This window comes from Spermophilus citellus, assembly GCF_964194105.1.
Source record: "Spermophilus citellus genome assembly, chromosome: 4".
Lineage (NCBI taxonomy): Eukaryota > Metazoa > Chordata > Mammalia > Rodentia > Sciuridae > Spermophilus > Spermophilus citellus.
The window spans coordinates 115,088,409-115,103,002 of record NC_138185.1 but is presented as its reverse complement, the minus strand read 5'-3'; the positions used below and the strand labels follow the sequence as shown (position 1 = coordinate 115,103,002).

Sequence of the window (14,594 nt, the reverse complement as noted above, 5' to 3'; positions counted from 1 at the left end):
TCTTCCTAAGAAACTGTAGCATTATGTGGAAGAAAGAAAGAAATCCTATGGTTTTGATCAATTATTTCCAAATGCAGCATGGCTGGCTTCCTCGGAATCATCTGGGAGCTTATTAAAGACAGAGATCCCAGAAGGCTCAGGTGGAGCCAGGGAATATGTATTTAGCCAATCCCATCCCCTCATGTACTCCAGTGTGTAGCTCAGTTAGGATACTGCTGGACCAGATGCTCCCCAAGGTCCTTTCCTTCTCTAAAACATTCTGCCAAGGCTGTGCCTGCCTCCCTGGGCCTGCAGTTGTTCACCCTGGCTGCTCCTGTGACCTCTGCATTCACACCCTCCTGAAATATCCTGCTTCTGCTCAGCAGCCCTGTCGTCGGGACCCAGGGGAGGGCAGCCAGCTGTACCAATGAGCCCCCCACCAAAATGGGGTATGTTTCTGGGGACAGAGGCAGGATACAGCTTGGGAAATTCAGCCTCAGTCATCTAGCAGCTGCTTTGGAGCCTCAGGGAACAAGGAAGCAACTGATGGGCAGAGCCGGTTGGCTGAAAGGGGCTTGTGGGTAGCCTTTGGCATCCAGAAATGTAAAGCAGGCAGCCAAAGATGCCTCAGCACTTGCAAAGCACTTCAGACGTGCATGGTCTCCTCTGAGGCTCTTGCCAACCATGGCAGCCGTGCAGGGCAGTGTTTACTGTTGTTACATCAGCTCTGCACAGGGGATGCAGACACCAGGGAAACTGAGGCTTTCTCTCAGGGTCAGTGTTGGACACGAGACCTGAATTTAGACCTCTAAGGTTGTAAATCCTATCCCCCTTTTCTGCAATGGTTGTTCTAGACACAAGACCTGGGTTGGTTGAGACTGCATCAGAAGCACCTGGGATGGTCATTAAAATATAGATTCTGGGGCCCACAGTATCTGATGTGTGAGAACACAGGGGGTAAAGTATTATGAATTCAGGTGAACCATATCCTGCTGTCTCTCCTTCCCTAGCCTCTTCTGCCATTTTTGGTAGCTCATATGAGCACCTATGCCCAAACACAGAGACAATCTTTTTAAAAAATATATATATATATATATATTTTTCTCTTTTTTTTTTAGTTGTAGATGGACACAGTACTATTTATTTATTTATTTATTTATCTTTATGTGGTGCTGAGGATCAAACCCAAACATGTGAGGCAAGCGCTGCACCACTGAGCCACAACCCCAGCCCAACAGAGCTAATCTCATGAGAAAAATTTCTCTCTTTTCCCATGACAAATCACAGCGGGGAGGTTAAGTAACTAGCTTTGGCCACATGGCACTTAGATTGCAGACCTGGGGTTCCAAGCTGTGTCCATGACACCATTGACAGAGTCTAATAATCCTTCTGACCATAAATGGGGGACTACTCAGGGCGGGAGGGGAATCTAACTTTTTAAGATGCATGTGAGAGATGCTTAGACCTTTATAGTGTCCCACCCTGAGCCTGAAAGCCCACCTACCGTCCAACCTGGAGGGCAGGCACACTCGCCAGTGATGTGGTGACAGGTGCCCCCGTTCTGGCAGGGGCAGCGCAGCTCACAGTGAGCTCCATGGCTCCCAGGGGGACACAGCTCCTCGCAGCTGCATGGAGAAATACAGTGTTGGATATAGCAGCATTCAGATCTCTGCCCCAGTGCTACTAGTCCCAATGATCCAGGGCTCCCTGGGAGGCAAGTTACTTAGGAATTAGTGTGTCCACACACGGGGTGAAATGTATTAGGCTCAGGGTAAACTGAGATGCAGTTCTGTTCCCTGCCAGTAGGGGAAGCAGGGCTCAGATATAATATTCTGGAATATATTGTACTTGAGCCAGTATTTGAGGGATGACTTAAATGTTCTTAGTATGAAAAAGAGGAGGCTGAGGAAGACTTTCCTAAGAGGAATGAATTTTTCTTGGGGCTTGGTGAAATTAATTTCAAGAGCATGTCAGGCAGAAGGAACAGCATGAGCAAAGGCACTGAGGAGTGCCCATGGATCCTTCCTGCCTTCAAGAATCTGCCTATACTCAGAGAGGAATCCAGGACATGCCTCTTCCAGGCTCTGAAAGGCTCTCTGCCAGATGTAGGGGAGAATGTGCATGGAGTCTCAGCCTTGGATCTTCATCCAATGGCCCTGGCCTCTAGCTCAAAGGGTCCTGGGAGCTGGTCAGGCATTAGGGCAGGGAGAACCTTCAGTCAAGGATGTCTCTGTGGTCAGAATCCTTGGCTGCTCCCTTGGGATCTAGGGCTGTTGGAGAGGTCACAGAACCTTCAAGAGGATTAGGGGGAGAAAGTCAATCACCTGTGAGAAGGCTCAGCAAAGCAATCTTGGAGGTCCCCTGTCTATATGGAGTCTCCAGGGAACTGGGGTGAAGGGCTGTTTAGGGTCTGACAAGGGAAATTGGGGAAAGGAACGGGCACAGTAACCCTCCCAAATCTGCACATGATATATGCCCAGGGCTCTCCACCCCTCTCTATATCTCAAATGGCCTAGAAGGGTCAGTCAGACTCCAGGTGAGCAGAGGCATATGATTTCAGGTCAGAAGAGAATTCCAACCTAATGGCTGAAGCCTCTCACCAGGAAGTGCCCTCTGGGAAGCCCGTTCAACATGAGCGCTTTAGGCCACCCAGGCACAGTCTCAGGTGGACCAGTCACCCCAAGATCTGGATCTGAGACCCGTGTGGGCAAGGCCTGGGCATTTAGACTCTGCGGGACTTGGGTCAGCAGACAGAAGATGTCACAGCCAGGACTGTCCAGACTCATCCTGCCCAGGCGCTGGGAACCTGGAACCGCAGTGCAGCTGTGGTGAGGGCGACATCTCCGCCCCGCCCCGCCCAGCTCCTCGCTCTACTCACTAGACGCCGGTGTAGCCAGGTGCGCAGAGGCATTCCCCTGTGCGAGGGTCGCAGCTGGCCCCGTGGCGGCACTGGCACGGCAGCTGGCAGCCCTTGCCGTGGGTGCCCGGCGCGCAGAGCTCCTCGCAGCGCCACCCGCGGAAGCCGGCGGCACACACGCAGGCGCCAGTGATGGGGTTACACAGGGCGCCGTTCTGGCACTGGCACCGGTTGCTGCAGTGGGGACCCCAGTGGTCGCTGTCGCAGCCTGCAAGAGAAGGGATGGTCAGGGTTGAAGGTTCCCCGCGGACTTTCCTTAGAAAGGAGGTCAGGAATCGATGCTGATGAGGCCTTCCCGTGTCTGCATCACGAGGGGTGTCCAGGTGCCTCATAACCTTTGGTGCCTCATAACCTCCACCAGTTCTACCACCAAGCCACCCAGAGAATCACACAAGCTGAAAACCGCCGGGACCTTGTTCCCTCAGCACAGCTTTAAAAAGCCTCTCCCAGTCTGGCCATTCTCTCCCAACCAAATGAGTGTCCCCAAGCCTCTCTCTCTCCTGTATTGAAATGCTGAAGTGACAAACTGCCTCCCTGTATCTCTGAAACTTTTCTTGGGTGGCTGTCTTTCTCTGTTCCCCTCAGTCACACCTCTTCTTAGCCCATCCACCACCCCTCTGTTCCGTGACTTTATTCCTCCTCTTAGTTGCTCCCCAGTTCAGTCCAGCTCCATTTCTCTCTTTCCTGCCCTCTTCCCTCTCTTCCCCACACTCATGGGTTTTCTCATCTCTTGCACCTCACTCTGGGAACATCGCTGCCAACCCCCTGCCCCTCTCCTGGCTCCATCTCCCCATCAACCTTGTATCTCTTTTTCCCTTTCAGTAACCCTACACCCTGATTGCTTCATCTTCAGTTCAATTTCATGACTTCCCAAGCAGCCAGCTTCAGAAGAGGCAGGAAACAGAAAGGTTTCCCGGGAGGTTAGAGAGGTTCTTCAAAACCTTTATATGTAATTAAATGTCTCACAGAGTGATCGCTAAGCCAGCTTTACAGAAATCCACTCTACAACAGTGGAAAGGGGAGGAACAGTGAGCTCCGGGAAGATCACACTGCCTGCTGCCACCTTCCATTCTGACCCTCACCTGGTATGTACAGGACACACAATAGCAAGGTATCTGCACCATAGTTTAATTCCCTTGAATTCTGGAGTGAGGGTGGGGTGTGAGCCGAGGCATGGACAGGCACAAATAATGTTCTAGGAGAAGTTCAGTGGAGACAAAGTTCGTCCCCAGCTAGGAGATCAGGTGAGGCTTCCTAGGACAGAAAGCATCTCCAGTGGGCTGTAAAGGCTGTCTCATTTGACTGCCTGATAGAGTGATCACCAGTCTTGCTTTCAGCACTAAAAGTCCCACATTCCAGGAGGTACCTTGGTCCTGAGCAAGCTGGAATGGCTCCTTACTCCACTGCTTGAAGACACAGATGAGCAGTTGATCATTGTGTCCCTGATTTCTAGAATTTAGACACTCAGAGAGGAACTAGGCAGTTGAGTAAGATCAGGAAGGTGTCATGGGGTAGGCTCAGTATGGCCAGATACAGTGGCACTCCAGTGTGGGGCATGTGCAAGAGTACAAGGTGAGAGTGGCTGGCGAGTACCTGGGTTCTTTGGGGGCCAGAGAGTTGTTTGAAAGGATCATTTCATCAGCCCCACCAATCTCTTACCTGTCCCTCCCACTAGTTCACTCAAGTCAGATAGTCAAAGTCATGGATCCTGGCCCATTATCCTTTAGAAGACAGAACTCCTAAGTCCCAGAATCCCCAACTTAAAAATTAAAATCCCCAACTTAAAATTCACTTAAAAACATCCCATTCCCCAGCAAAGACAGAGAAATGAGGCAGAGCTATAGTGAGACAATTATCTACTCTATATCCCTTCTTCATTCCCGCCCCAAATATTTACACAAACTAAGATGACAAATTATGAGTGATCCACACCCCACACTTCCCACTTGGTGTTACAACAAGGCAAAAATCAAGTCCTTTTATAGTTACAATCTCTACTCAAACTGAAAGAGGCTCATAGGACAGAGTGACAGTAGCAGTCCCACATAGCCCCACCCTGCCCTGTTTTGGGGACACAGACTAGCAGAATTACTGCTGAGGCATTTCTCACTCTCTCCGTTGCCAAACATGTATGCTTGATTCACATAAGTTTAAGGTACAATTGACTCCATTGTAATAATGACAACCATATTTTAAATGCTGTGTGCTGTGTGCCATTCTGAAAGCTTTATGTACGTTAGCAAAATTTGATTTAGATTTTATTATTTCCCCAGTTTACAGATGGGGAGATAAAGGGTCAGAGGAGTTAAGTGATTGACCAAGGTTATGGCAAGGGCAGGCCCAGGTCTTGTGGTTCCCCCTCTCTGCTGCAGGTAAATGGAACACTTTCTGGAGGATATCCTGAGGAGAGAAACTTATAGGTGGCATTGAGGACAGGATGGCAGCTACAAAGCAAAAGACCAGGGATACCACAGAGCCTGACCACCTCCTCTCTGCTCAGCACTGTGAACAACCTCAGGATGCAGAACAAGGGATTCTCTTCATTTGTTGGGAACACAGTTATGCCCTAAGACCTTGGTTTTGTAGAAAATCACTGGAGTCCAAAGCCCGTTTGTCCTTGATGCATCCCAGCGCACACAGCTACTCTTTGCTTATCAGGTGACCTCCACTCTTTCTGGCCCAGCCAAAACCCAGTAGGAAACAGAACTCCCTCTGATAAGGAAAGCGGAACATCATCACGAAGTCCATGTAATAACACTTGGGCATTTCGATTCCTCTTCTTTCCCACTCCACATTTCCCAAGCTCCGTGAGTGCTGGAAGGGGCCCTGCCTCTTGGAGTTCAGTCTAGCAGGGGCAGGGCTGCTGGAGAAGACCCAGCACTTTGTGGAAGTGCCCTAGCACTTAGAGAAGCACGTGCGGACACCAGTCTACGCAGCCTGACGCTCTGGTTTCTCACACCATAGACTGGTGCGTGAGCACACGTGTGCTTATGCCCACTTGTGTATGTTTTATGGGGCTCCTAAAATATGTGGGAAGAGCTCTGTGCACAGTGGGAAACCATGGAAATAAATGGAAAATATGTGGAGACTAAACAAGCAAAGCTACTTGGAACCATTAATAAAAGGGCCAATAGCCCCTCATATCTAAATTGACAGGAAAAGATTACACCCAATTTAGAATATTCTAATTAGGGAAGCAGGGATATATGTAATCCAACCCAGAGAAATTTCTCCCCGAAGTGTAAATGGAAAAGAATGTTAGGGTTCACAGAGATAAACTTCAGTTATCTAGAAAATTCACTTAAAAACATCCCATTCCCCAGCAATGACAGAGAAATGAGGCAGAGCTGCAGCAGGTCAATTATCTACTCTGCTGAAGGTGAATTAAAAATCATCATTACTATAATTACAACAGGATGTTGCATTCTTCTACAGAAAATCGCAAACTCTTTCCAACTTGGCCTTGGACTGTCACCCCATCACACAAGTATTTTCTTTTTTTTCTCCTGCCACAGACTCTCCTTCTAATTATATTTGGCCCTGGCTGATTTTTTAAGTGGCTATGTCTTCTCTGGGCAGCTACTAAACGCTTAAGGAGCACCCAGCGTGTATGACTAAAGAGTCCCCCCTCCCTGCTGACCATATCAGACTCTGGGATTCAGCCTTGTGGGCTCCTGGTACCCCATGGTGGGGGGAGTGGCTTCTCAGTGACTTCACCGTGGGCAGGCTTCTCAGCTGGTGCCTACCATTGATGAGGCGGTTGGTTCCCGCGGGCCAGGCCATGAGACAAAGGTAGAGAGTGGGTGTTTCTCACTTATTGTAGCAAGTGATATTATTATTTCCATCTTGCAGATAAGGAAGAGAGGCTCCCAGGGGTTAAATAACTTGTCCAGGTGCCACAGCTGGAGAGTGACTGGGAGTCTGAGCTGCAAATACCTGCTGTCCTGCTGGGTGTGGCCTGGTGTTGATGGAAGAGGGACCTGGGACTCTGGCAGCCAGCCTGGGCTTAATCAGCCATCCTCAATAATCCATAGAGACAGGACTCTCCATGAATGCCTTATTCAGAAGTGGGTTTGTGTGTGGATGGTTGTCATGGGTCCCAGGTTTTCCACAGGTGACCCTATTTCCCATAATTTTATTTTCTTGAGTTACTTTATTGATTGATTTATTCAGAATTTTCTTACCATTTTAAAAGATATGGAACATAAATTTTCCATTTTCATCCTTTTAAGTGTATGACCCCGTGGCATTAATTACACTCACAGCGTGTGTGCCTTAACTTCACCACTTACAAACTTTTCCATTACCCCCAAAAGAAATTCCATCAGCAATTAAGCAATAACTCCCCACTCCAACCCTTTAGCCACCGGGAGGATTTAATTTTCTTTCTAAAAATGTTTGTAGATGGACACCATAGCTTTATTTTGTTTACTTAGTTTTTATGTGGTGCTGGGGATCCAACCCAGTGCTTCCGTGTGCTAGCCAAGCGCTCTACCACTGAGCCACAACCCCAGCCCTAGTTTCCTTTCTTGATGTGCGTATGTGCCTATTCTAGATATTTCATATGAGTGGAATCATATCAGTCTTTTTGTGTCTGGCTTATTCCACTTAGTATAATGTTTTCAAGGCTCATCAATGTTGTGGCATGATCAGAACTTCATTCATTTTAATGACTGAGTGGTATCCATTGTATGTGCGTTTCCCATTCTGTATTACCCATTTATCAGTTGATGAATATTGGGGCAGTTCCCCTTATCGATATTGTGAATAATGCTGCTATGTATGAACCTTGGTATTTTGTTTTCATGTTTGAAGTGCTGGAGATTGAATCACAAATACCTTTTTGAGTTCCTGAGGATCATTTATTAAAGGGACACTAGGTATATATTCTCTATGCCTTTATTGACTTTTCTACTTTTATTAGGAAAAATCATTTGGTTGGCAACCATTTTTTTCCCCACCACTTTTATATAGGCTTTTTTTTTTTTTTTTTTTTTTGCTACTGGGGATTGAACCCAGGGGCACTTAACCACTGAGCCACATCCCCACCCTTTTAAAATATTTTATTTAGCTAAATTGCTATGTTCCTGAGGCTGGGTTTGAACTTGCAATCCTCCTGCCTCAGCCTCCTGAGTGCTGGGATTACAGGCATCTGTCAATGTGCCTGGCTTGTATGAACTTCTTTACAGAAACTATGTAAGTTTCTGTATAAATTGCCTTTTGTCCAATTCTCTTTCATTAGCCCTGGAGTCTCCCTGGACTGGGGGTAGAGGGGACCTAGGGTTTTGTGATTGCTGTCCCCCATAACACACACACACACACTGTCCCACCCAGCTGGGCACAGGAAGAGCTGCCCACAATATTGATCAGGGGCCTGGCCAGCCTGTCTCTCGGCTACCAATAGTCACCACCCCACAAGCCTTAATCTGGCTGCACGTTGGCGTCACTGGGGACGCTTTAAGAAGCACTCATGCCTGGACTGCCTTGGACCGTGCTGATTTAATCATCCAGGGGCAGTGGGGTCAAATAGGGCCTCTGGAAAGCTCTTTGGTCCAAAATTGCCTTCTTCCCATTATCTCTGTTCTCACTGGTCCTCTCAGAGAAGTGGGCAGGAGGATGCTGGGCCAATGTGGGAGTGGGAGAGAAGGCTGGTCCTTCCCATCTACAGACTGGACTCCTGAGTCTCAGCAAGGAGGAGCATTCCACAGCAGTGAAGTGCAAGGGGCTGACATGGACCTAGAAGCCCTGACCCTGAGCTGCCTAGTTTGTACTGTGGCCTGGGCCGTGGCCCCCACCCCAGCCATGGAAAGGCTTGATGCAGCCACAGAAATGGTCCGTGGTCGCCATGCCCCTGAGAAGAGGCAGGGGATGCCGAGTCATGGGATGCCGAGTCATGGGATTGCTCCAGAGTCTACAGAGCAGCAGGCACCAAAGCAGAGATGGAGGTGCAGCCACCTGAAACCACTCCAGTCGATAAATAAAGTGACTTCCCAGGGAGAGGCCATTTGTCAACGGACTTGTCCCAATAAAAGCACAGTCGAGTTCTCAGAGGCCAAACCCTCCACTCTTTCAGACCTGTGTTGCAACTCCAAGGGGGCATTGGTGGGTGAGTTGGAGCTGAAGCTGTGCAATCTTGGGGCAGCACCCACCCCTCTCTGGGCTCCTGTTCTCATGTGGAGGACAGATTTGGATCAATGATTCTTGCCTGGAGTAGGTAACCCTCCTCCAGAGGGCACCTGGAAATGGTGTGTGTGGAGGCATTAGGATGTCACAAATGATAGGGGACATTTATACACAGTTGCAGAACTGTGCCTTCCAAATGCCAGTGGGGACACCGCTTAGAAGCACTAGTAGGTCAGTGCTGGAGTCCAAATATCTTCCAGTCCAAATATCGTGTGATTCTATGCCCTGTTGCTTCATGTCCCCACATGAAAAATGCGCCAGAGGTGGAGGTGGAAGGTGCGTTTTTGTCTTCGTGTGGAAGACAAATGCGAGGTGGCTACCGAGCTCGAGCTGAGCCGTGGCTCAGTCCCCTCTCTTTCCACCACTTAGATGGTTGGAATTAAATATTAATAGACCGAGGGGCCAGGATTGAACCCCAGATCTCCCGACACAGTCCCTAAGCCTAGAAGATGCTGACAGCACAGGATTATAATGAGGCATCATTAGCTCTCAGTGATCTATTTATTACACGAGCTACCTCCTCTGTGTCCCTCACGCACACTCTACGTCCCCCTTCACCTCTGAGGGGAGGCTGAGGCTCCCAGTGCTGTGCTGAATGCAGGCTGAACCTCTGAGACCCTTCTGTCTCTGGGGGTCACAGGAACCCAGGTGTGAGGACACACACAGGGGAGAAGCCCTGGCCCTGAGCACCCGCGGGGGAGCAGCCGCGTTCACACCTGGCCCAGTTCATTTCGCCCTTGATACTCTGTGCCTTTTATTCATACCCTGCCTGTTGCAGGAGTTGAGGAAAACATGTGAGTGGGGTAGCACCCATTATCCAGCTGAGAAAATTGAGTTCCACGTACATTAAGGAACTAAATCAGGGTTTCTCAACCTTGGCAGTATCCAGAAAATTCCTTGTTGTGAGGCTGTCCTGTGCATTGTAGGGTGTTCAGCAACCTCTCAGCCCTTTAGATGACGGTAGTACCCCCTGACACACACACACACACACAACTGTGACAACCCAAAGTGGCTCCCGATACTGACAAATGTTCCCTGCCAGTGGGGGGTCAGGGGAGGCACGCAAAATCACCTCTGATTACAAAAGGCAGAGTTGAGTCAGATACAACTTACTTTCTTCCTCATAGTTTTGACTTCTCTCAGGCGCCCCTCCCTGCAGAACACGTTTTACAGGTTTGAGCTGTTAGAGGACAGACAGTTGAGGATGGTGGGAACTCGAGGTTAAAAGAATCATTCTGTAAAATGGACCCATGGTGCTGACGCCCACATGCTTTCTTTTTTGAGAAGCGATTTGCCTGCAGCCCTGCCCGGCCTCAGTGGACAGGCTATGACACATTCTTCAGCAAATGACCTGTTCACTGCAGGAGAAATGCAGGCCCCAAATAATGTCCCCCTGAAGGGGGACACTTTGGGATGAGATCCTGAAACTCAGGGAGATAAGGATAATTCCTCCTAACAATTAAGCCTGTAGGAATGTATGGTTAAGAATCCAGTTAAAACTGGTCAGCATGGGACAAGGTGACTTTGAGTTGCCATGACAGTGGGGACTTGAAAATTTGATGTCACCCTCCTGTCAATCAAAGCCAAGAGGTGGACCTGGGTGGGACTCTCTGGAAACTTCTATGGGATCCCCAATAAAACTGGAGTACAGGAGAGGCACATGGTCCTTCTTCTCTCTGGGAGGACTCGCTGTCTCCCTTAAGAGTGTCCCCTTTCCCTATTCCTATCCCTTCAATAAACTCATTCCTGTTATTCTGAGCAACATGTCTGAAATCTTTCTGATTCAACCTCAAGATTCAGGGTTGGAAGTGGGGGGTGGGGGTTGTGCTGCCTCAGTTTCCCGGAAGGTCCCACTCTATGACAGAGCCAGAAAGATTGAGTGACTTGCTTGTGGCTTCATAGCAAATAAACTGGAGGGCTGGACTTAAAACTAGCAGGCCCTGTCTATCTACCTGACCCCTACTTTTAGAAGAGGAGAGAACCATATGATCACCAGATATTGAGTCCCACTGTGTGCGAAGGGCTGAGAAGTCCACAAAGACAAGCTAATGGAAGTCACTGCCCCATGAGAAAGTGGGGAGGCGGGAGGGGCTTGGACTGGTTGCTTCTGGGGCAACTGTAAGTGGGGGGCATGCCCCCCTGTGGGACTTGGGATCAGGATGTCTGAAGCAGGTAGAGTCTGGGGATAGCTGGGAAAGAGGAGGGAACAAAGGCAAGGGGGACATTAAAATGCCCTGAGCCAAGGCAGTGGCTTCAGCCCATGACCATCCTCATCATCCCCCCACTTGGCTGCCCACCTCCAGCTATCCGTCCTTCCACAAGTCTTACCATCAGAATACCAGGAGGGAGTGGGCAGGGTCACCAGGGTTTTCCCAGAGCTAGGAAGCCAGCTGGGGTTTTTGCATGGTGAGGACTCCACGGGGTGGAAGGTGGCACGGAAGAATCCCAATTAAAATGCCAACAGGCTCGTGTTTGTGTAGGTGTGGGGGTGCCGATCCCATCACAAGGCATTATCAGCCATTAATACCTCAACTATCTGTTAATATCAGAGTGGCAATTAGCAGATCCGGAGCCAGATTAAGAAGGTGTGTGTGTGTATTAGCCCGAGTTAGGAGAGAGGAGATGAGAAAGTGTGAAAGTCAAATTTATCAACCTCAGGGACCTTATCAGGGGTTGTCTCTCTCTCTCTCTCTCTCACTCTCTCTCTCTCTCTCTCTCTCTCTCATCAAGGACAGCTCTGGATACAGAATGCCACCATATTGCATGGAGAGATAATGAGGAGGAATAGAAAGTGGGGCTTAGAGACCGGGCGGCTGTCATCTTGTTCTGTTTAAGCCACACTCCTCAGAATACTTGGTTCTCCCCATTTGAAAGAAGAAGGGGCTGTGGTTAGGTGAAGGTGGGTACTCACCCTCCACCTCCCAGCCAGGGTGATCTCTCGCTTGTTTCCCAAACAGCTACGGAGAACAAGGCCCCCAAAGGCCCTGGAAGCATGGAGCTGGAACGCTGGGGGGGGGGTTAAACCTGTGACCTTCTCATTCAGAAGGGGGTGCCAACCCCAGAGAGTGGGCAGCCCATCTGGGTCACAAGTTGGAGGCAGGAGAGGAGTGAGGCTCTGGGGCCTTCGCCAGGCGGCTGGGCCACACTGATCAGAGAGATGGGCAGCCTCTGTGGTCCCCTGCTGGAGTCCCCATGCTGACCCTCCCTGCTGTCCTATAATCTGTGTCAGAACGCACACATCCTGTCCCCAAACCTCTGCCTGTGGCTGCACCCATCTCTGGGATGAACGGGCCTCCATGACCCTGGCACTTCTGCGTATCCCTGGACAGCAATGAGTCAGGGTGGCCTGGGGAGAGGCAAGCTGCTACTGTCCCAAATCGCCTCAGGGGCTGGCTGCCCACGCTGTGTCCAGCAGCCCCTCCCTCCTACAGGCTTTAAGCAAGGGCCAGCCCACGGCTGCTCTGATCTGCCCACACACAGCCTTTGAAGCCTCCCAGCCCCAAAGACCATTTATCTCCACAATTTGCCTAGAAAGCCTCATAAATCAAATCTGTGCACAAAGGAATCACCTCTTTGGAAGAGCCTTTCAAAGGCAGCAGGCAGATACTGCAGGCTCACCAGGGGGCCACAGGCCCTGCGCCCTCCCGTCCACCCCTTACCCCCCTTCCAAAATTCTTGAGCTAACCTCAGGTTGGGGATAGGGGGAGATCAAAGGGGATTTGGTGACTATTTTCCCCAGTGTGGAATGAGACACCCCCACCCCGCTGCGCGCCCCATGTGCACTCCAAGGGAAAGGAACACAGGGTTGGAGCGGGAACGCAGGGGGAAGGTTTCCTGGGGGGTCCAAGTCTCCTGTGGGGAGTGAGCTCCCGTTTCCCCACCGTGGCATTCCCTCCCACTCGCTTCCACAGTGAGGTCTGGCCTGGAGGAAAGAGCCTCTCCCTGGCATGGTCATGGGCCTTGGGCCCCTTTCTGGATCTGTGCCGAACAGAATTTGCCCAGATGGACGTGTGCGCCAAGCAACGGCCCATGGCGCCCACAGTGCCCTGTGCCTGGGGTGTGGAGGTGGGGCCTGGCAGGACCTCCGACGCCCTTCCACAGCTCCAGGACTGCTGGGCTTCCTGTTGGTTTCTCTCATGATAAAGCAGCAAAAATGGGAAGAGTGTGCGGAAACCTAATTTCTTACTTAAAATGCCTGTGTTAAACTTCTCTCAGTCAGAAAGTTCTTCCATAGGTTTCACTGGGGGACTTCTGAGTCCCAGTCTCATTCAACAGCCACTGCAGGGTCCCACAGTCCTCTCCTCCTGGGGAGGCACCATGGGACTCTGGTCTCTACTCAGGGAACTTCCTGTCGTGCTGAACCCCCAACAGGACATTCAGGAAGCAGAGAAAAACAGCAAAGCAGAGGCCTGGAGCCCTCCTGGCCCACACAGAACTAGGCCTGGCTGCCTGTGGCCCTGGTGACATCTCCCCTAAGGTGCAAGAGGAGACTGAGGCTGGTTATGCTGAAGCTGCCCCAGGCAGGGCGAGAGTTCACAGATGCCAGGAGAGAGAAAGCAGGTCAGGGTCCCCTGGATCTGGGCAGCCTACATGCAGAGCCAACCAGAAGGCCATGGGCAGGGGCAGGTTGGACCTGGCGTCCTTCACCCCGCATGCAGGGATCATCCTGGAAGTTGCTATCACAAAGGTAGAAGCGCTCTCCCCAGCTCACCAGCTCTGCTGGTCCTCCCACAGGGTTTACATGAGACAACTGCCCCAAGGAAAGGGATTCACAGCTGAGCCACTTGTCCTTTTGGCAGAGGCAGCACCTGGAGCCTAGCCCTGCCTTTTCAGCTTGGAAGAACCTCACTAAGACCAGTGACAGGAAAGGAAAGTGGGCTTGGCCACCCCCAGGGGCCACAGATGGGTCAGAGCCAGTTGCAGGGTCATATAGCACAGTGGGGGATGGGTTTGCTGGAGGGCAGGGTGTTGTGGGAGGTGGGTGCGGGGTGGGGCTGGGTAGGGCTGACCCGCCCTGAGGGCCTGCAGAACTGGAGTCCCTGGAAGATCATGAGAAGGAACAGGACTTTAGTCTGATGGAGGAACTGGAATGAGTAAAGGCAGGGAGAAGGCCGGGCTGGGCCGAGGAGGGGGTGCAGAGGGCCTGGGAGGCAGGCTGAGTGAAGGCTGGACAGCGCTCGTCTCTGCCAGGGGGAGGACCAGTTGTCTCACTTTGTTTCTGGTTTCCATTCCCCCACAGACCAATACATGGTCCTAACAGAGCAAGACTCTGTTCACACCACCTGGGACCCACCACGAGCGCGTGACACACCCATGTTAGCCTGTAGTAAGGGGAGTCCCTCAGCCCTATGCCTGGCTTTCCTCGAAATGTCAACATTGCTGTCTTCATTAACAACTCCAAACACGGACTCTCAGTTTCTTATCTTGGTGGCTTATAACAGCTGCTGGGGCTGATTCGTAGGTTCATAGAGCACTCTGCTGATGCTGCTTTATGGTCCTGGGGATGGAACCCAGG

At 50.7% G+C, this 14,594-nt stretch overlaps 1 protein-coding gene across 13 annotated transcripts in view; it reads right to left on the bottom strand.

Annotated features, from left to right (window-relative positions):
- The window catches only part of MEGF11 (multiple EGF like domains 11), a gene marked incomplete at both ends in the record, with an annotated part of 203,825 nt that overhangs the window by 66,604 nt on the left and 122,627 nt on the right, over positions 1–14,594 (bottom strand). For all 13 annotated transcript variants that reach the window (XM_081289812.1, XM_081289818.1, XM_081289819.1 and 10 more), the window contains 2 exons: positions 1,484–1,604; positions 2,858–3,104. In XM_081289812.1, the coding sequence (XP_081145938.1) occupies positions 1,484–1,604; positions 2,858–3,104 (368 nt within the window). The remainder of the gene's footprint in view (positions 1–1,483; positions 1,605–2,857; positions 3,105–14,594) is intronic.